Source organism: Myotis myotis, unplaced genomic scaffold, assembly GCF_014108235.1.
Source record: "Myotis myotis isolate mMyoMyo1 unplaced genomic scaffold, mMyoMyo1.p scaffold_m19_p_3, whole genome shotgun sequence".
Classification (NCBI taxonomy): Eukaryota; Metazoa; Chordata; class Mammalia; order Chiroptera; family Vespertilionidae; genus Myotis; species Myotis myotis.
Window position 1 is genome coordinate 81,460,528 of NW_023416335.1, and position 21,823 is coordinate 81,482,350.

General features: G+C 41.4%; 1 protein-coding gene across 1 annotated transcript in view; it reads left to right on the forward strand.

The window, feature by feature from the left end:
- Nucleotides 1-3,310: 3,310 nt before the first annotated feature.
- TNFSF11 (TNF superfamily member 11) overlaps nt 3,311-21,823 on the forward strand; it is a 33,366-nt gene continuing 14,853 nt past the window's right edge. Inside the window, exons 1-2 of the mRNA XM_036300800.1 lie at nt 3,311-3,607; nt 9,973-10,140. Of these exons, the coding sequence (XP_036156693.1) occupies nt 3,377-3,607; nt 9,973-10,140 (399 nt within the window). The 5' untranslated portion in view covers nt 3,311-3,376. The remainder of the gene's footprint in view (nt 3,608-9,972; nt 10,141-21,823) is intronic.

Sequence of the window (21,823 nt, forward strand, 5' to 3'; positions counted from 1 at the left end):
ACTGTTTGACCAGTAGCTATGATGTGCACTGACCACCAGGGGGCAGACACTCAATGCACAGGCATGGAAATGTGGAACAGATTGATGAATCTCAGAGGGAAGCAGGGAGGGGAGGGCAGGAAGAGATTAACCAAAAATCTTATATGCATACTAGAGGCCCTTGGCCTGGCCTGCGGGGATTGGGCTGAAACCAGCTCTCCAACATCCCCAGAGAGGTCCCGGATTGCGAGAGGGCACAGGCTGGGCTGAGGGACATCCCTCGCCCGCTAAGTTCATGAATGTTGTGCACCGGGCCTCTAGTATAATGATAAGTGTACTAATGATTTCACAGTAAGACATATAAGTCCAACAGGGAAGATATATTAAACAAATAATTACAAAACCACAATCATCCTCTGTGTAAGATAGTCCCCTGGTCATTTTCTCCTTGGGTAGCTGTTAGGGATTTGTTTTAATCATTATCTTCAACTAAAGTGCCTTCTCTGACTCTTTAGAACAGGTTAGGCCCCATTATTATTAAAATGTTTTCATTGTTCTTGTACTTTGCTTTTGAAACAGTTATTACTATTTTAGTTAATTATTTGTTAGGTGATTTGTTCAATATGTTTTTAGAGTGTAAGCCCCATGTTCTGTTTTGACCACCGCTTTGTTCCTAGGGCCCAGCTTAGTGCTTGGCGTATAGTGGGTTCCCACTAATGTATCTGTAGAGTGAATGATTGAACGCATGAGTGTCATGACAGAAGTTAAGGGTGCCTTGAAAGAGGGAGCCAGCCCAGGACTTCTGGAGAAGGGACATCTGAGCTGAGAGAGGAAGGACAGTAGGAGAGTCATCCCGAATGGGGAGATGAGAGAGAGGTACACTACAGCTGGGAGTAGTATCTGAAGCTGATGTGTAAAAAGAATCTTGAGCCAGAATGTGAAGGACCATTTGAGGTTTTTATCATCGAGTTTAGACTTTTACTTAGAAGTCATTGAAAGATTGGAAACAGGGAAATGATAGATCTTTTTACTTTAAAAGGAAATCTTGATCACTGTGTACAAAACGGTTCAGGGGCAAACAAGACTGGAGGTAATGGGACCAGTTAGGTGATGTAACTAATTCAGGTAAGAAGCTGTGGCTTTGACTGGAGTAGTGGTAGAGGCTCTGTGGATCCCTTAAATCATTTTTTATTCAATGTGTATTTACTGTGCACCTACTATATACCAGGCAATGGTCTAGGAAATGGGGATAGAGTGGTGAGTAATACAGATAAAGTCCTTGAAAATATTGGGTTTACATATTAATTGGGGAGTGGAATGCTGACAAATGAGTATGTAAATAAATAGACAAAAAGAGAGGTTCACTGTCTTTGAAGGAGCAACAGGTAGACTAAAAGTGGAGTTTCCGATCAGGCCTGTGGGTATTGGAATACAATGGGATGACATCTTTAGAATAATAAAGGGTAAGAACTGCTCCACGGTAGGAGTGTCACATGAAGAACTGTAGAAATGTAATACATGTAATATATGGTCTGGTCCTATGTACGAAGCTCTGAATCATACCTGACCATGATGCAGAGATCAGAGGAACCTTCCTGCAGTCTGAGTATGTAGATGTTAAGGAATAAAAGCCATGGATAAAACAATGGGGAAACACTGAAGGGCTGCGGTAAAGTCATTGTGGGTTAGTTGTTATAACACATTTAAAAATCTTTGGTCCTTATAAAGATTTAGAAAAAGTTTGAAATATAGAATTGTTTCCCAAAAGAAGAAGAGGGACAAGGAAGAGGAAGAAAACAACCCCACTTCCCAAAGTTGACAAACAGAAAGTAGAAAGAGGCCCAACATTGCAAGGAGTAGAATATTAATGTGAATTATTTCTGTATTAGATTTTGAAATAATTCCCCTTTCCCTAGCAAACTTGCATCTATAAATGTTAAAGGCACTTCTGAATTTGAACAAATAATTTAATTTGTATGGGTGCTTTTTTATCCAACCTGGGTACGCTTCCTCAATGTGTGCTGAGTTCTAAGTGTTCAGTTGAGGTCACCAGCTTTAATAACTTAGAGATGCACCTTTAGTGATAAATCTTATCTATAGAAGTGCCCATTAGAGAACTATGCAGAAAGAGGACACAACATTAAAAAGCATTAACAAAAAGTGGAAACATCCCAAGTTTTTCTAGGTTTCTAAATTGGCCAGAACCTCCCATACTTCCTGATGAAGATGAATCAGAATTTGTGAGCAATGCTCATATTTTCATTTTCTCACCAAGAACACAATTCTAAATAGAATATTTTAAAAAGCCCTGGAAAGTTTTCTTTAGCAATGAAACTAACATTTAACTACACCACCAGCTTTGTGTAACATTCCTTTCCTGATAGTTGGATGAGCCCCCTGGGGTTGCCTCCTTGGGGCGCAGACCGCTCCTACCTTTAGGGTACGGAAGGAAAAGAACTGCCAAGCGGTAGGGGTGGCACATGAGGAAGTCCGTAGGAATGTAATGTATGATTCTATATATTAAGCTACGGGGTCCTGCCACTCTCTCTTTTCCCTTTTCTTTTTAAAATCAGAGTTGGTACGTATAGGCTCTCTACTGCCACTTTCAAAACCTACCTGCTAAAACCACTTGGAGGGCTCAGAACAGAGATTTGGGAAGGGCGGGGGTGTGTGAGGGGGGTGGGGGTGGGGTGGGGGGAGGGGGTTCTGTTTTCCTAAGTCCGCCAAAATACTAATTCAGAACCTAAATTTGGAGCCATGATAGAGACTGCAGTCTCAGGACCCCTGAGGGTGGTCCTTGCTGATGTATTTGGGGAAGAGGTGTGCGGGGTGGTTGGGAAGGACAGGGAGGAGAAACAGATAGGAAGGGCCTTCATGGATGGCTAAGTCCTATAGGGGAAGCTGAGGTTCAGGAATGCAAATTGCCTGGGGGACGTCTGACGTGACCTTTAAACCCTTAACTGAGACATGGCATCTGCATCTTCCCTGGCCCATCGCTGGGAACTCCAGAAAGGCAGCTGAGGATAGACCAGTGGTGTCTGTAACCACTGGAACAACCCACAGTCTCCTCCTCGGAGGGCCGATGGGGGAGGAGGCTTTTGAGTGAGTGTACGAAAGAAGGGAGGCTAAAGGAAGGGGAGCCAGAGGTGGGAGTGGAAGAGGCAGCCTCACCCAGGGCTGATTGGCTCCCGAGGCCAGCCCTCTCGAAGCGGTTTATAAGAGTTGGGGCGTCCGGGCGTCCAGCCCGCTCGCCCGCGCGCCCGGAGCAGCGCCCGGCTCTGAGCGCTCCCGGTCGAGGCCCGCCTGGCCCCGCGCCGGCTTTGGAGTTGGCCGCGGGCACTTGAGCGAGGGGAGAAGCGAGAAGGAGGGGAGCGCCCGAGAGAGCGGGCGGAGCGCCATGCGCCGCGCCAGCCGAGACTACACCAAGTACCTGCGTGGCCCCGAGGAGATGGGCAGCGGCGGCTCCAGTGCCCCGCACGAGGGCCCCCTGCACGCCCCGCCGCCGCCCGCGCCGCCCATCCCGCACCAGCCCGCCGCCGCCTCCCGATTCATGTTCGTGGCCCTCCTGGGGCTGGGGCTGGGCCAGGTCGTCTGCAGCGTCGCCCTGTTCCTCTACTTCCGAGCGCAGGTGAGTGCTCGCCTCCCCAGCGGGCGCGGGCCGGGCGCACCCACCTCGTTTCTGCCTCCCGCACCGGTGGGAAACTGAGTCTGGACGGCTCGGCTTACCAGCTCGTGCTGATTCCGGACAGGAAAGTGACTAGAGAGGGAAGGTCCGGCTCGGGGGCGGCCGGGCGCGGGGAAGCGCGCTGGCCCTGGTCTCCGTGCGCGCACCGGTCTCGCAGCGCGCGGAGGCTGAGCGCGCCTGGGCCGGTGCGTTTGAATTTCCCCCGGCGAGACCGCATTGGTCGCGCACCTCTTGTGCAAAGTATCACACTTTCCCTTCCTTCCAGTTCTCAGTGGGAGCTAAGAATTAATTTATGCCCGGTTAGGGGGAAAACGAGCGCCTTCTCTTAAGCATGGGGCCTTTCTTCCTTTCCCCGCCCACCAGAGGGTCTGGGTGCCCAGGGCCAGCTGCTGTGTAGGTACCGTGTGCTCGGGTTCGCGGTGCTAGTGCTGCGGGCGGGCGGCCGCTGGAGCCCCGGGTGGGGCTGCCCAAGTTGGTAGAAGGGCCAAATGACATTGCGGCCAGAGAAACTAGGGCTCGCTCACGTGGGCTGGAAGAAGAGGGAAGGACCCAGGCGCCTTCCCACCAAGGTGAGCAGAGGAGGGCAGATGGTGGCCAGGTTCTCTCCCCTGACAGATCCTCAGGACAGTCTAGTCTAGCAAATAACCAACCTTTTACCAGATGAGGACGACAGCTTGGAACTGCAGAGATAGAAAGGAAGGGGTAAATGTGTAATATTATGCTTTCTGGTGGTTTATGCTCTTGTGTTTTCTTGGAAATTGCAGTGCAGTTGGTTGGATTCATTCAAATACTCTTGTCTGGTGCTGTGAACTCTTTCTCAGAGGAAGTGGAGGGCTGACTGTGCATTTTTTTTGTTTTATGGGAAAAGAGAGTTGGGTTTGGACTTCATTGGTTTTCAGATTCAAAGGTGATTACTAAACCCAATTGGATGCATCAAAACATGGCAAAGCCTGGGGTTGTATGGGTTTTTGACACGTGTCAGAGTTTTGAACTCCATTACTTGATATTATAGGCTTTTTGTTAAGCTTTCATTATCCACTAGTTTGCGTTTTGTAGAACTAGTTTGATTATCTACTAAAACAAAGGTAGAAATAATATGTGCAATACTTTAGAAAATTTGTATTTGTGTAGTAATAAACATAATCTATTGCAAGATTTTTTTTTCTAAAAACAACTTTGAGTGATTTACTTGCAACACAAATCTATATGAAAGTAAGGAAATGTTTTTCTTTCATTGGAGTATGCTGCCATCAAGAATGGGTGGTTTGCCCTAGCCAGGTTGGCTCAGTGGATAGAGCATCGTCCTGTGGTCCGGGTTAGATTCCGGTCAAGGGCAGTACCTCGGTTGCTGCCCTTCCGGGCACGTGCAGGAGGCAACCAATCGATGTGTTTCTTTCATATCCATATTTTTCTCTGTCTTCCCCTCTCTCTTCCACTCTCTAAAAATCCATGGGAAAATATCCTAAGGTGAGGATTAAAAACAAAAGAATGAGTGGCTTATTTATTTTCCCATCTAGCATGTTGTTTCCCCCACCCCCATTGAATGCTTGTGTATAGAGTGCCTGCATTGCACATGGCACTATTAAGTACTAAGCAGTATGAGTTTAGAATCATTTATTCAACATACAATGTCCACTGACTATGTGCATGGCATGGTGCCAGTAATGGAGAAGCCTACAACAAAATACTTAAAATTTTTAGTCAAACAAGAGGCCAGCATTCAGAAAAGGGCCCGAAGAGGCACTAGTTCTCCACCTGTTATCTTCTCTAACATCTGTGCGATAGGACATCTTCACAGCAGTAACAGTGAAGTGAGTGTTAGCACTGGAAGGGCAGCAGGGAATAAATGAGTTCTAGGGACCATGAGCAGCTTAGTTGGGCAGGAACCTTGGAAGTTGGGTAGCTACATAGGAAAGAATGACCTGCTAGTCTCTTATTACAATTGTTCAGCTTCTTGGTAGGATTTCTCAATATTGATGGTCTGGTGTGATGAGGGGTATTGCCTTCTGATGATCACCTATCATAACTTAGCCGTCTTGATGTCACATGGATAATAGTGAAGCCCTTTTCCAAAGTAAACATGTAAGTGAGCCTAGCTAGAAAATTATCATTTGGAGAATGTAATGTAATGGTATTTCTGGGTACGATTTTCCTAAATGGCACGAAAATTAGTTTTCTCTAAGACTTATGCAAAATATATTAGCCATTACTCTGAACCCAGTTTTGCACTGCATTTTAAAAGGTCACCTCCTTCAGGAAAGAAGTAATATTAGGAGCAACGTGTTCATAAGAACACACCACTAGGTCTGGTTGCATTTTATTGAGAATGAGATCCATGTTTGATATCTAGAGGATGCCTGATAATTTAGGGGTAAATTTTGAAGTAGTTAGGAATGAAATGCTATGATGTCTGGAGTTTGTTTCAGGATAATGGTGGAGAACGTGGGGGAAGGGAAGTGGTTATTTAGAGATGAAACAAGGTTGGCCATGCCTTGGCAATTTTTGAAGCTCATGATGGGTATGTGGGTGTTCAAGCTACATTTTTTTTCCTACTTTTATATCTGTTGGAGGCCTTTTTCAAAGTTCTAGCTAAGAGAATCAACTCATTTTGACCTGTCACTGATTTAATATTTTCACTTATGTTAGCTCTTTGGGTTAGAACTTGGTACCAAATAAGAGATAGTTTTTTGGCTCCCACTAAAGTTGTGGATCAACTGCTTGGGGTTTGTGAATGCATTTGAATTAGAATGAAATCATCTGATATCAGATAACATTGCACTTTACAGTAAAAAAACAACAACAACATGAGAAAAAGGGTCCAATTTTATTGTTTTTATTTAAAGGGGGAGAGGAGAAGCCATACAAAAAAGTTTAGTTTTAAATGCATTTGGAAGAATGCTAAAAATAGTGTAAAAATTACAGTGACTTAAGTTTTTTTTTTTTTCTTCTTGCCCGGCTGGTGTGGCTCAGTGTTTGAAGGTCCACCGTGAATCAAGAAGTTGCTGGTTCAATTCCTGGCATATGCCTGGGTTGCAGGCTCGATCACCAGTAGGGGTGTGCAGGATGCAGCTGATTGATGTTTCTATCTCTCAGTCCTTCTTTTCTCCTCCTCTCTCTTGAATCAACAAAAACATATTTAAAAACATTTAAAAAAATCTTTCTTCTCAACTTATGTTTGAATAGTTAAAAATGAATCAATCTCTTTAATTTTTGCCGATCACCAGTGTTTAAATGAAGACAAACAGGCACTAGATCCGGTGTAGATTGGCTTTTCCCCCACCAACTTTGCCAAAGGAAAAATAGCATGTGGCTTGTACCATATACTTACCACATAGTACGCATACTTTGGGTTAAAAAACACACCGACACAACACCTTCTAAAAAGTTGCTTGTAAAATGTATGTGCACTTTTCAACCTTATTCAAAGTTTAGAGATAAGCTTTTCAGAAAACTCAATCTCTGTTGCCCTTTTAAGTCCTTTCCCCAAACCCCCAATAGGCACACCAACCTCTCTGGCTGTGTGCTACCCAAACAGGAGAGCAGTCTTTACTGAAAATCTGATTTTGAGGTGTGCAGGCTGCCTGTTTGTAAAAACAGATAACGAAATAGTACAAATGTCAAGCATCCTGCCTCATTTAACCCTTTAAATGATTAAATTTCAAGGAAGTTTTTTTTTTTTTTAATAATTGAGTTTTTAAAAATAATTTCATATGAACTACATCATCTGATAAATGCATTTTAAAAGTCTATTTTAAATCAGATATTCAAGCTTTAGTTAATCTTTTCAGACATTCCTGGGTACAAGGAATTCATTTGTAACTAAGTTTACTGTGATTTTTAAAAATTAATTTCTGTGGTTCTCTGTTGAGTTTAAGTTCCATGAAGGTAAAAGGACTGTCTGTTTTGCTTACTATCTTATTCCCAGTATCTGGCATGTTTAATTTACTGAAAAAGCTTTTCAAATGATTTGCAACACTAGAACTATATCCATTTCTAATTTGTAATATGTGCATTATCTAACTAGTGACTAAAATAGACTAAAAAGTATCATTTTTTTAGTTATTCAAATTTTCTATCTAGACTGCTTTGAAAGAGATAGGTGGAGTAGGAGGTACATTCTGAAACAGTGGTTCAAAACTGCACGTTGAAACGCTGTGGAGAGATTCAGTTGGCCCCTACTCTCAGGGATGTTGATTTCAAATTAGAAGGGCGATCTGGGCATAGACATAAGAGAGGGGACAAACTCTCTGCATTATGATTTCTGCAAATGATTTCTTTGAAACTCTCTGCAAATGATTTCTTTGCATCAAATCATTAACCATTATTAAGTGCTGCAGCATTTTGGTACTAATTAGTGTTATTTGTGAAAACATTTTAAAGTAGGTGTCCAGGGAAATTTGAAGTCACTTTAATAGCAGACAATCTATATTTATATATTTGACATTGAAAAGCATTAGTTGTCCAGCTTTAATGTACATCAGAATCAGTGGGATCCAGTTAGAATGCAGATTTCCAGGTAGTGAGTAGAGGCTGGAGGGTGGGTGTGGGGGAGGCTGTGATTCTGCATTCCTAACAAACTCCCCCTGAGCCCATGATGCAGCAGGTGTTCGCGCTATACTTTCAGTTGTGAGACGCAAAGGGACTGCTATTTCTGTTAGATGATACTTCGCTTGTTGGCAGGATTTGAGTTGAACCAATTTTAGGGTTACCGCCATTTCCCCACTGACACCATATTGTTCCTTTAGCTCAGCAGTTTTCTGGTGGTGAGCCTACGGAGGCCCTTGCATGATTCTTCTTTCCTAAGGCCTGAACTCAATGACCCCTCATATCAGTTGCCCAGGCTTCCCTGGTTTTGTGGGAAACTTATTGGCCTAAGTGAGCTTTTCAAAAACAAAAATAAAACATGTGATTGAAAGCTTTCTTTATATAAAAACTCACATATTCTTATTTGTATTAATTATTTTGAAGAAAATATGAAAGTAAATATGGATTGCAAATAATTTTGTTTTATAAGTGATACCTTTCCCATTATTATAGGTAATCCTCATATTTTGCAAGACTGGAATAATAAAATTCATATTAGTGGGTGCACACTTGTTGAAAGGCTATCATTTCATCTTGACAATTTCAGATGTAGATAGGGTACTTTTCAGTTTATAGCTGATGATTCTTTAATAAATTTGAACATCTTTCTGATTACTTAAAAAATAATTAAACCTGGGAATGGAGACTTGGTATTATTGGCCAAGTTGATTACTATAAACTAAGGCAATTTTTCATATTTTTCATCTAATCTGTACCTACTGATAAGTAAATGCACAAGAAATACCTTGAGTTTTTTAAATAAAAGGACAACAAATTAAACTATTATTATTAAAACAATTGACAGCTAAATATCTTTACCCTTTACTTGGCAGTTGAAACCACTACAAAGGCTTGTCAGAGACTGGAAGGAGTGGGCAGAGAATTTTAAGAAAAGAGCAATACTTAAATGCTTTTGCTGGTACCAATTTAATCAGACTACCAGCTAGTAACTTGATGGCGATATATTGGGTGGGACAACCCCTTACATTACAAGAACTTTAGCATCCCCTCAGGACATATCCACACAGCCTGCTCAACCCCATGCAGCCATCCTCATCCCAAGTGGCACCAGGGCTCACCCACACACATTCCCGGGCACCCTTGACAGCCCCACCACTCCAGATTGAGAAGCAGTGATACAGGATTCAACAAGAAGGAAAATTATGTTCCAGCTTTAGGTTTTCTTTGGGCCTAGGAAATGGATTGCTCTCGCCCTTATTTAGGTTATTAAAATACACATTATTTTAAGAAATAGGCCAGACAAACATGGTGGTTAAGATAGTTGTTAATTTCATTTGACTTATGTAGACTTGGTGCTTTCAATATCTAAGTGAGCTCCATAATCCAGTCTAGCATGAGGCATGTGACTTGACCAAAAGCTTTCTCTACCTGCACTGACCCCATGCAAGATGATTTTGACAATTCCCTATGAATCACATGTTGAGGATGATAGGTACTCATAAGAATGAACTGGAAGTCAATGTTTTACCTGAAACTTATGTAATTTTATTAACCAATGTCACCCTGCTAAATTCAACAAAAATAATTAAAAAATCAATCTTTTTGCCAATTTGAAGGTAGCTGTATTAACTATCAATTATTGGGGACATGAAGACTCTTGAAAAAATGATTTTTTTTTTGTTCTTAAGTCAGACTTTATTAAATAGCAGAATGGTTAGTGTTAAACACTCTCATGTGCTTACTCTTTTGTTTTTGTTTCTCAGATGGATCCCAATAGAATGTCAGAAGATGACACTCACTGCATTAATAGAATTTTCAAACTCCATGAAAACACAGATTTGCAAGATACAAGTCTGGAGAGTCAAGACACAAAATTAATACCTGATTCGTGTAAGAGAATTAAACAGGCCTTTCAAGCAGCTGTGGGAAAGGTGAGTCCACATTGAAGGTTATAAGTCAAGGGCCCTCGTTGATTCTATTAATAATGAAATTAAAATTGGCTAAGTGCTATTGACTTTATTCTTTTTTATTTTGAGAATTTGTAGAAGAGCTAAAGAGAATTGTCTTAAGGGATTAGCAGAATTGTTTTGAAGTTGTTGGTTGAATACGGTGACCAGAGACATTCATGTTCATGGAAATATTCCTTTTTTTCTTTCCTTTCTTTCTTTCTCTTTTTATTTATTTATTTTTTTTAGAGAAGAGATTTAAACTTACACTTGGAAGGAGGACAAAGATGGCTTGTGGTAGTCAATGGGTCAGTTTGCTAGTTTGAATTCCCTGCCCTAGAACATTCCCTTAGTTCAAAGGACTTTCTGCTAGCTATTTCCTTCATATTTGGTTTTGTAATAGTAGGATCTCCTATTCTACATCTGTTGATCAAGGGCTCTGATGAGAATAATTGTAACTGGTCCATTGTTGTCATCTACGGTGAGGAAGCAGGCAAGAAGACCAGGAAATGATGTGATAGGAGAGAAGTTCTGTGCCAGTTTTCTCATTTTCTGGGAGAGCTGGGTGAGAAGATAAGAAATGCGGGCAGAGAAGACCAGTGACTTCTATTATGCTGATAGCTCCAAATGAAAATCACTTGTAATAACTGCTTGTTTTACTTTCCTGGGTAAGGTCACTTGAGAATTCATCAGCCTTGGAATTATTTTACTTACTGACTTTACCCAAAACTGAGTAGAGCCCAGTGACCCCAGTGCATGCACACCTGCATGGATTCTTGCATCTAACATTATATCCCAACCTCTAGTTGCATCCACCATTATATTCCAACTTCTGGTTGCAACTTCCTGGGCTATCTTTAATCATCTTAGAGAAAATCCTCAAGTTCTTAAGTTTCTTAAATCTAAATTGAATTTGAATTCAGTTTTTTTTTTTTGCATTTTATTTTATTTTATTTTATTTTATTTTATTTATTGCTTAAAGTATTACAAAGGGTATTACATATGTGTCCATTTTATCCCCCCGCCCTAGACAGTCCCCTAGCCTCCCCTATCCCCCAGTGTCTTATGTCCATTGGTTATGCTTATATGCATACATACAAGTCCTTTAGTTGATCTCTTACCCCCCTACCTCCTGCCCCCCAACCCTCCCTGGCCTTCCCGCTGCAGTTTGACAATCTGTTTGAGGCAGCTCTGCCTCTGTATCTATTATTGTTCAGTTTATTTTTAAAAAATTCACTTATAGCAATAGTTTGTTTTAAAAAGAGGATTTATGTTAGAGGCAGAGGTACGGTGATGAAGCTATTTGTATAATCCTTAAAGTTGATATTTGCTATATTTTACCAAGTCTAAGATATCACCAATTTTCAACTGACATTATTTTATGGATCACAAAGAAAGAAAATAAAAGTTGACTAAGAAATGAAACAAAATATTCATAGAGTCTAGTTACATCTTAATTTCAAATGACATATAAAATGTAAAAAAGGGGCATCATAGAATCAATAAAGTGCAGATTGCTCTTATAGTTATGAGAACATATTACTTCTAAGTATCAATTTTCATTATAATTAATGTGTAGGTGCTTAGATTTATGCAGTAGATACATATTTTAAAATGTGGGTTTAAATTCAATCTTATTTACTTATAATTTTTGAGGTATAGCAACAGCAGTTTTGCTAGTCTATTCATTTTTGTTGTTTTGTTTCATTTTCATTAGTCTGCTTTTTATTCTTTTCCCAAATACTTAATATTCTACCTACAACAATTATTTATATGTAATAGAAGTAATCCATTAATTCAAAACAGAACCCCTATTTTAAGGTAGTTCAGGCTAGGTAAATGATTGTTTTCTAATTTTTTGTTGGGTTGACCCAGATTGTACATCCTTACAATGAAGGGAAACTTTTACTTTCATTGGCTCAGTCTTAAAAGTCATCCGTTGTATTTCTTCTGGAAAAATAAGTATGTAATATCAGCCCAGATGACGTTGAAAATAAGTAACGTTAATAAGAACAGATACTATTAGTATTCATCTGAGAATGCAAGAATGGTTCATCTTAACAGGTCAAAGGAGAAAAACATTATAATCTCATAAACACTAAGAAGTGATGGACAAGTTTTTTCTTTTATTTCTGATATTTAAAATTTATTAGAAAATAAAACTAGGTAGTTTAGTTGATGTTATCTGAAATTGCTCAAATTAACAGTTGGCTAATGGTGAAAAACAGAGGAATTTCTCTTAACACAAGGAAGATGCCCAGTGTCCCCATGATTTTTACCACTCAGAATGTACTAGCTGTGTAATTCCAAAAAAAAGAATGAGAAAAAAAAATGAAGATGTGGAGAAGGCAGAGTTTGTGTTGTCATGTGATTGTATTCTTAGGAAGATTCAAAAGAAACTGAAAGGCTACAAGCAAAATAAAATGGTTTATAAAAATTAATAAGTGATCACCACTAGCTGCCCCCATCTCAAACAATAATTAGAAAATATAAATGAAAGAGTCCACTCATAACTGTTAAAAATCCCTAAAAAGAAAACTAATAAGGAATGTACAAAGCTTATGGAAATAAAACTAGGTAACTCTACAGAAGCTTTTAAAATTGGATTGGTTAATGTAAAGATGTATTATGTAAAGTTATAATCGATGAAAAGACAACACCGACTTTAAAATGGAACTTATTGTATGTGTGTACATAAATTTATCTATATATATAAAAGCCTAAGCAACTGTTATGACCGGACGACCGGCCAGTAGCTATGACGCTCACTGACCACCAGGGAGCAGATGCTCAATTAAGGAGCTGCCTTATGGTGGTCAGTGTGCTCCCACAGCCAACATCCTGCAGCTGGTCAACCTCCCATGGTCCCTCCCCCTACCCGGCCAGCCTCTAACAGCCCTGATTGCCAGCCAGGCCGAGGGAACCCACCTATGCATGAATCCGTGCACTGGGCCTCTAGTATAATATAAATTTATTTTAAATAAGTGGGTATAGTTTGAATTATTAAAAAATGGTGCTGGGCCTGACCAGTGTTGCTCAATGGTTGAGCATTGACCTAGGAACCAGGAGGTCACAGTTCAATTCCTGGTCAGAGCACATGCCTGGGTTGCAGACTCAATCTCTAGTAGAGAGCATGCAGGAGGCAGCTGATGAATGATTCTCTCTCATATTGATGTTTCTATGTCTCTCTCCATCTCTGAAATCAATACAAAATATATTTTTTAAAAATGGTATTGGGACAATTTATAAATTTTAATAAATTTGCAATGTACTTAATACATTTAATATTTAATACATTTTTAATTTATTAAAAAGTAATAACCTTATGTCATGTCCTATGAGAAAACAAATCCCAGAAATGGAGAGAGTGACCAAACGCTGTCCCCTGGCAGTTCTGCAAGACCTTCTGGTGCTCCAGTGACCTTTTCTGCCCTTACCTGTCCCATCAAAAATCACCTGTTCATTGTCTCACTTCCTTTGATATTTCTAAGTGACTGCCAAGATAGAATGATAAACCAATTTATATTTAAATATGTTGATGAGCAACAATGGCAGAATATTTACTATTTTAGCAGTCTTTTGGAGACATGTTGCCTCATCCCAAATGAGTAATGTTAAGTATAAGCGATTCAGTGCCTGGCAAGCCAGAAGGAGAAAGATTTGTGGGCAGACGGGAATAGCCAACTGCTCTTATTAAAGGCACATAGTTTTACTTATACTAATAAGTTAGTGTAACTCACAAGATGAGTAGAATTTTATTTATTTATTTATTTATTTATTTATTTATTTATTTATTTATTTATTAATATATTTTATTGATTTTTTACAGAGAGGAAGGGAGAGAGATAGAGAGTTAGAAACATCGATGAGAGAGAAACATCGATCAGCCGCCTCCTGCACATCTCCCACTGGGGATGTGCCCGCAACCCAGGTACATGCCCTTGACCAGAATCGAACCTGGGACCCTTCAGTCCGCAGGCCGACGCTCTATCCACCGAGCCAAACCAGTTTTGGCTAGAATTTTATTTTATTAATTTCACAATTGTCTTTGCAGTGTTATGGGGGGGGGGGAAGCAAAGAAAACCCACTTTACCTATTAACTGCAGGTAATAATATTATACAAGTAATACTTTTTAAAGAATAAGGACTTCATGATATATCAAAGTGTGTTTGGAGGTAGAATATTTCTTCCCCCAGACAGAGGATCTTTAGGAAGGAGACGAGTGTTATCCATACCTTATCATTAGAACCAACCAATGTTTACTAAGTGCACACACTGTGCTAGGCACTTTGCCATAACTTCTCCTCTGCCTAATGGTTTACGCTTCTTACCCTTGCCAAGTAATGATTTTCCAAATGTGTTATCCTTTGATAAGGATTATTGGTTAATGTGACATTCTACAAATCTTGCCAAAACAATCAGATTTCTCATTTCTCTTGCCAATGTTGAAAATAGGATAGATGTATCAGGCATATATAAGTAGATTTATATCTTAGTTTTAGTTCTGATATAGATATTGAGTGAACCCATGAAACAAAATTACATGTGTGGCTGCAATAATTATTGAGAGATCAACCCATCCAGCGGTAACAAATGCTAGACATAAGCACAATATCACATTGTATGTGTGGAAAAAGTGGTGTTTACCCAGCCTTCTTTGGTCAGACCAGTAATGCTGTTTCCCCCCCTTTTTTTGATTGTGGCTGGGTTTTCTTGGCTGTTTTCCCCCTTTAGCACAGAACTCTGAAGCCTCTTAGTGATCCAGCCCTACCAACCACAGTTTTCAAAGTCTATCATAACAGTCTGTGACAATAAAGAAAACATTAGTACAAATACAGTGTCCGATTTATAAAGCAATTCCTGTTTCCAGCTTTGGCAGCCTCCGTGGCCTCTGCCAGTCTGAGGAGCAGAGCGGAGAGCTCAGGCCTAGGCATAGGCCTGCCCCACGCAGGCAGGGAGGTGCTGGGCCCTCACACCTCTGTGAGGCTTAGTGGAAAGCCATCGGTTCATGCTCTAAATATCCATCCTGAGCACCTGGGGCTGTGACGGCCTGACTTCAGTACGCCAGATTGTTGATTTCACATTGGATACCTATTTGCGAAGAACTTCCTGAAATTTACTTGCAAAGGTAGTTGAAAGAACGATATGCAAGAGAGAGATCAATATAATAATTGCACAATCACTTTGCTCTCCAAAGTGAGTTGTTCAGTATATTCAAGATGATCCCCTAGGACGTGGGAAGGAAGCATGGGGATTTACATGTACATGTATTTTTTAGTATTAGATTTTTTAAAAAGCTATGTGTTTGAGACCATTTTATAATGTACCAAATATACAGGGGTGGGCAAAGTAGGTTTACAGTTATTCCCATGGAAAAATAATAAATAAATAAATAAATAAATAAATAAATATACAAGAATAAACTGTGTTTCACATAATCACAACTGTAAATCTGCTTTGGCCAACCCCTGTACAGGAGTTGTTGTTTTTTACTTAATATTTAAGAAATATGTGCATTTGGGATTGATTATTAATTATTTTTCTGAAAGAGCTGCACAATCAGAAATATTTAGAAATCGTGGAATGAAGCTACAGGCTCCATCAGGATGAGAATGACAGCTATTTTGCTCATATGGTATGAGTATATCACACCTAATTTAGTCTCAAGAATGAAAGAAATGAACAAATAAATATTTGATGACTTATTGAACTCTGTAAACTAATATTTTGAAATAAAAGCAGACATCAGTCAACTCATAAAGCCATTTGGAATGTTATAAACCTAGTTCTCATTTATTTGATGTCTTTTCAATGCTAGGATTGTTAATTATTAATATTACTAGAGGCCTAGTGCACAAAAATTTGTGCACTTGGGGGGGATGGAGGGGTCCATCAGCCTGGCCTGTGCCCTCTCGCAGTCTGGGACCCCTAAGGGGATGACCACCTGCTGGCTTGGGCCCGCTCCCCAGGGGATTGGGCCTAAGATGGCAATCAGACATCCCTCTGGCAGCCCCACAGCCCTCAGGGGATGTCCACATGCCAGCGGGGAGCAGGCCTAAACTGCAGTCGGACATCCTTAGTGCTGCTGAGGAGGCAGGAGAGGCTCCCACCACCACCGCTGTACTGGCAGCCATCAGCCTGGCTTGTGGCTGAGCAGAGCTCCTCCCATGTGGGAGCACCCTGACCACCAGAGGGCAGCTTCTGCATTGAGCGTCTGCCCCCTGGTGGTCAGTGTGTGTCATAGTGACCAGTCATTCCCAGTCCTTCTGCTGTTAGGGTCAGTTTCCATATTACCCATTTACTATATAGGATAGAGGCCTGGTGCATGGGTGGGGGTCAGCTGGTTTGCCCTGAAGGGTGTCCCGGATCAGGGTGGGGGTTTTGCTTGGGTGCCTGGCCAGCCTGGATGATGGGATGATGGCTGTTTGCAGCTGGTCACACCCTCTTCAGGGTGGGGGTCCCCACTGGGGTGCCTGGCCAGTCTGGGTGAGGGGCTGAGGGCTGTATTCAGGCTGGTGGGTGACTGAAGCTCCCAGCCTCTCCTTTTTTTTTTTTTTTTTTTTTTTTTTTTTTTATTCTGGGATTAATTTACCTTCTATAGCTGTCACTGGAGCTGAGAGCAGGCTCCAGCTCTGAGGCCGTTGCCGGCTGAAAGCAGGTACCTGGGTTTGTTTAGATTCTATAATTGAAACTCTGTTGCCATCACTGGCCGCTTTAAGCTCTGAGGCCGCGCTGGCTGAAAGCAGGTTTCTGGGGTTTGTTTAGGTTCTATAATTGCAACATTGTTTCATCCGGAGCTCAGAGCTGAGCTGCGGCAGGCGGGGAACGTTGACTTCCTCCATCACTGGAGTAAGCAAGCCTCATGTTCATGTTTGCTTCAGCTGCCTGGCTGCCAGCTGCCATCTTGGCTGGCAGTTAATTTGCATATCTCGCTGATTAGCCAATGGGAAGGGTAGCGAAGTTTTGATTAATTACCATGTTTCTCTATTATTAGATAGGATAACCTGAGGCAATAATGCTGGTTAATTTTTGTTACAAGTTATCTTCATCCTGATTTCCCCCTTTAGTCCCATTTTTCTCAGCTCTCTTCACCTCTCCATAGCCTACAAACTCTACAGAAGCTGGTCTGTAATGTGAACTAAAGACATGATTCTGGCTCCTTTTATGAGTACAATTTTATAAAACTCTCCAATTTCACTCCAGAATATGAAAGGCCTTTAACAACTACCAATAAGTTATCTTGTTTGTATATTCTTATATTCTTGACTAACTGCAGTTGATCTTTGAACAACATGGGTTTGAACTAAGCAGATCACTTTAACATAAATATTTTTCTCTAGCTTACTTTTTTTGGAAGAATATAATATATGATACACATAACATACAAAATGTGTTAATAGATTGTTTTTGTTATTGGTAAGGTTTCCTATTAACAGTAGGCTATTACTAATTAAGATTTTGGGGAGTCAGCAGTTATATGTGCATTTACAACTGTTCAGGGGCTGGTGCCCCAAACCCACACATTTTTTTGTGTGTCTGTTTATGTTAGTCATTTTTATTGAGGAAGATTTTGATTTTTTAAATTTAAATTCTTTATTGTTTAAAGTATTACATGAGTCTCCTTTTCCTCCCATTGACCTCTCCCCAGCCACTCCCACCCCCCAGTACATGCCCTCACCGCCCACCCCCCCCTACTGTCTGTGTCCATCAGCTATGCTCATATGCATGCATACAAGAACTTTGGTTGATCTCTTACCCCTTCACCCCCTTGCCTTCCCTCATAGGTTGGACAGTCTGTTCCAAACGCACACATTTTTAAAGATCAACTGAATTTCCTGGAGTCAGTGAATCTCTGAGCCTCCAAATACCTACTGGAAAATGGGGAGTAAGGCTAGAGAGCCATCATTATGGAACAATGTATTCTTACTTGAAATTCTTTTTATTTCCTTGAGATCAGTACATACTTAACCTCATCTCCTGCAGGATTCACAATGCAAATGCAAAATATTCCCTGATATTAAGAACTGTGTACCCCCAAAATAACAAGCTTTAATCTCAATGAAATATTCACTGTTATTTGGAGTAGTCTATGCTGCTGTAACAGAGACCCATCATTCAGTGAACTAAATAAAATGCAAGTTTTCTCTTGCATGCAATAGTCTAGCGGTGAGCAGTTCAGGGCTGGTGGGAAGGCTCCTCCATCCTCAACAGGTACCTTCTATCTCTAGGACCAAGGTAGCTTCTTTATTTGTTGTTCTTTCCAGACAGAGGAAAAGGAAGAGAAAAACTGAGGCCAGTACCTGGGAAATGACACATCCTCACCTCTAACAGTATACTATTGGTGGAACTTATGCATAAGACCACTTCTTGCTGCCAGGCCAGTGTTGCTCAGTTGTTGAGCATTGACCTATGAACCAGAGGTCACAGTTTGATTCCCAGTCAGGGCATATGCTCCAGTTGTAGGCTTGATCCCCAATAGGGGTGTGCAGGAAGCAGCTAATCAATGATTATCTCTCATCATTGATGTTTCTATCTCTCCCTCTTCCTTCCTCTCTCTGAAATCAATAAAAACATCTTTTTTAAAGACCAACCTCTCTACTAGGGCGACTGCACAGTGTTGTTTCAAGCTGAGTGGCCATTGCCCACCAAAGCTTGAGGAAGGGGATTGCCTATAACTAATTAGAATAGGAGAGAATGGATTCTAGGGACAATGATAGTTACTGATATTCACTAAACCTTATGTGAGCAAGAAAGTGGGCTCACTATATGAGCAAGAGTTAATTAACTCTGTGAATACACAAATCCATGAAAAATTTGAATGGTCAAGATTTTATTTTCTAAAGTTTAAAATACTTTAGAATTATTTAGTTTTCAGGAACGAAAGAAATTTAAAAGTTAATTTAACAGCATGCATCTTTTTGAGAAATTTCTGAAAGTCTGTTTAGGCATATGCCTCTGTGATCTTTGAATAAACCTTGATCATCATCTGCAGTTGGTAGTAGGTTTTGTGGATTCAAGAACATTAATTTAAAATCAGAAAGTTCATCAGAAAGAGTGTTTGTTTTTTCTATATGTAAAGCTGATCCCTTAGAATTCCAATGTCAACTATTATAAGAAGCCTATTTCCATTTTTTTAAACTAAAGTACATAAGAAATAAATTAGAATTTGAGTAGATGTTAGCTGCTTATAATTGGAATTGTTATATAGATGTTATTTTATGTTTGCTTTTTAGTTAAACACACACACACACACACACACAGGGGGAAAAATTAAACTCCATTCATTATCTCTTTGCCTTTGTATATAAGAATATGTGTCCCAAGAAAATTTTTTTGTAAACCCACAAGGAAACTTGGGGTTTGGGGCACTGTTGTTCCCAAATCAAGATGTTAGTCATACAGTGGTTTTCCAATGGGATTTCATCGCTGTTTGCCATAACAGTTTTGGGAATTGCAATTCAATCAAACCCAGTCATATCTAGCATTTATAAAAGCTATCTTTATGGGAAAGCTGAAGTAAGACCCATAGAATTTTCCTACAACTTTAAGGCCATTTTCTGCTTTTGTCCAACTAGGGGCTATTGACTGTGATGTGCTCAATCTCAGGGCAGACCTGGGGCAGAAGATAGGATGGTTTGCAAGAGGGAAATAACCTGTGGGTGGTGTCATTGGCATTGGGCTTATCTTCATGCTAGAAGTATCCCGGAATGTTAGAAAGCTATTGTGATTTGACATGTTTTAAAAAACGGAGAAGAGGAAGGACATGCCTGAAAGAGGGGCATCTAATTGTGTGGCATGGGATCTCGGGCTAAGATGTCGGAAGTGAACAAAACAGAGGGTCCTGGGTTTGGAGGATGGTGGTAAAGGACAGACTGGATTGCTCCACCCGGAGCGGCTGACCCCCGGAGAAGTGCAGCCTGTGGAACTGGAGAGAAGTGTGCCTTAGAGCAGTGTTTCCCAAACCTATTGCTCTTAATCACTTGGAGCCCTTGTTTAAAACAACAAATAAATCAATAAGAGGCTCCCAGATCTTTCACAAAGACTCTGATTTGATCGTTCAGGACTAGAGTCTAAGATTTTGGAAATCCTCTCCTAATAGGGCTGGGCTGTCTTTGAAGGAGGGCTGTCTATAGCGCCTGGGGCTAAGAAGGCATTGTGAGCATCCTGAGGCGAGAGCCCCCGGAGGACAGGACAGCCATTGGTGAGTGGAGTGACTGTGTGTGAGAAGTAGGTCAAGCCTGCGTGGTGTAAAAAGGCGGGCCTTGGGAATTGCAGAGAGCAGTCTGTATCTGACATGACCAGACAACACATGTTTGCTTGAACTTCTTGAGGTTCAAGGTCTGGGAGAGTTCCATCTGTGCTCAGTGGCCCCACCAAAGTGAAGTGCCCGAAGCTCCCTAACCTGGCTGTGCCCGGTCCTTCTGCCTTCCTGCTGTGACTCGTGAAACACAGCCTCCTGAGCACCCCACAGGACTCCTGGCCCCTCACTGCCTCCAGTAGACTTTGTGGAATGGATGGATGAATGAGTGATGCGTCCTTTTGATGCCATTCCAGACCATTCTTTGTGTAGTCAGTTTTCTACTTGTCTTTCAAAATTCAGTTCAGGCATTACTTCTGAAGGAGGCCCACACTGAGGCCCAGCTGCCCCTCTTTGGGGTTAGGAACCCCTCCTATGCAGGCCAGGGCTTCTCGCATTCACCCCGTCATTGCATCAATTGTGCGAGTCTGGCATTGGTCTGGCTCACTCACGTGTGAGCTTTTCAAGGATGTGGACTGTATGATGTTTAGGTTCTCTCCCCAGTGAGGCTAAATGAAAGTGTAAAGATCCCGTTTAATGAGTAAGCGAGTGATCTCCGCACATCCCTATTTTTTGGTCATCAAATGGCAGGTTGTGTATTATTGCTAGCAGCTCGCCATGTAAGATTCGTACCGGCAAGATAGAGGCCACTCCCAAGCATGGTGTTTTTCCTGCGTCTTCAAGAGGGGAGTTTCTTCCCTCTTTGGAGCATGAACACGTTAGGAACCTTGAGGCTAGAGGCCCTTCACTGGCCCTCTGCCCCTTTCCTTCCTGCCTCATCTGTCCACAGTGGCTGGCCTGGCACCTCTGCTCCTCTTGGAGTCTCATCCTAGCAGTCAGGAACACTGGGGTGGGTGTGTGAGGGTCGGCCTTCTTCAGAGGAGACGAGGTTCTGTGAATGTCAGGAGGCAAGATTATGTTTAAGGAGGAGAAGAAAGCAGAGACATGGTAAATCGCATAGTTAGCCCAAGATGCGCCACTGCAGTTACTCTGCCAAACCCTTGCATTACACTTTTTAAACAAGTACCATAGCACAAGACATTTTCAAATTGGGCTGTTTATGAAGACTAATATTGCTGTCCTAAGGCTGCTTTATGAAAACCCAAGGGGACCTTTAACTGTGGCAGAAGCTTCCTCATTTAAACCATGACGGTTAAACAATAAAAACTAATTTTCTGTTCCCAGTACAGCCATCATGCTGCCAGGAAAGCATCCCTCTGCTTTAGGAAAACAAGGGCACTCTCTTCTTCAGCCCTTTGGTGGGGAGAGTGCGTTATCTGTCTGCAAAGACACGTCTTTTCCAATCAGCCGGCTCTTCCGAGAGAAATGAGCCCCTGGTGACCGTGCTGGGGTGGGAGGAGGAGGCCAGT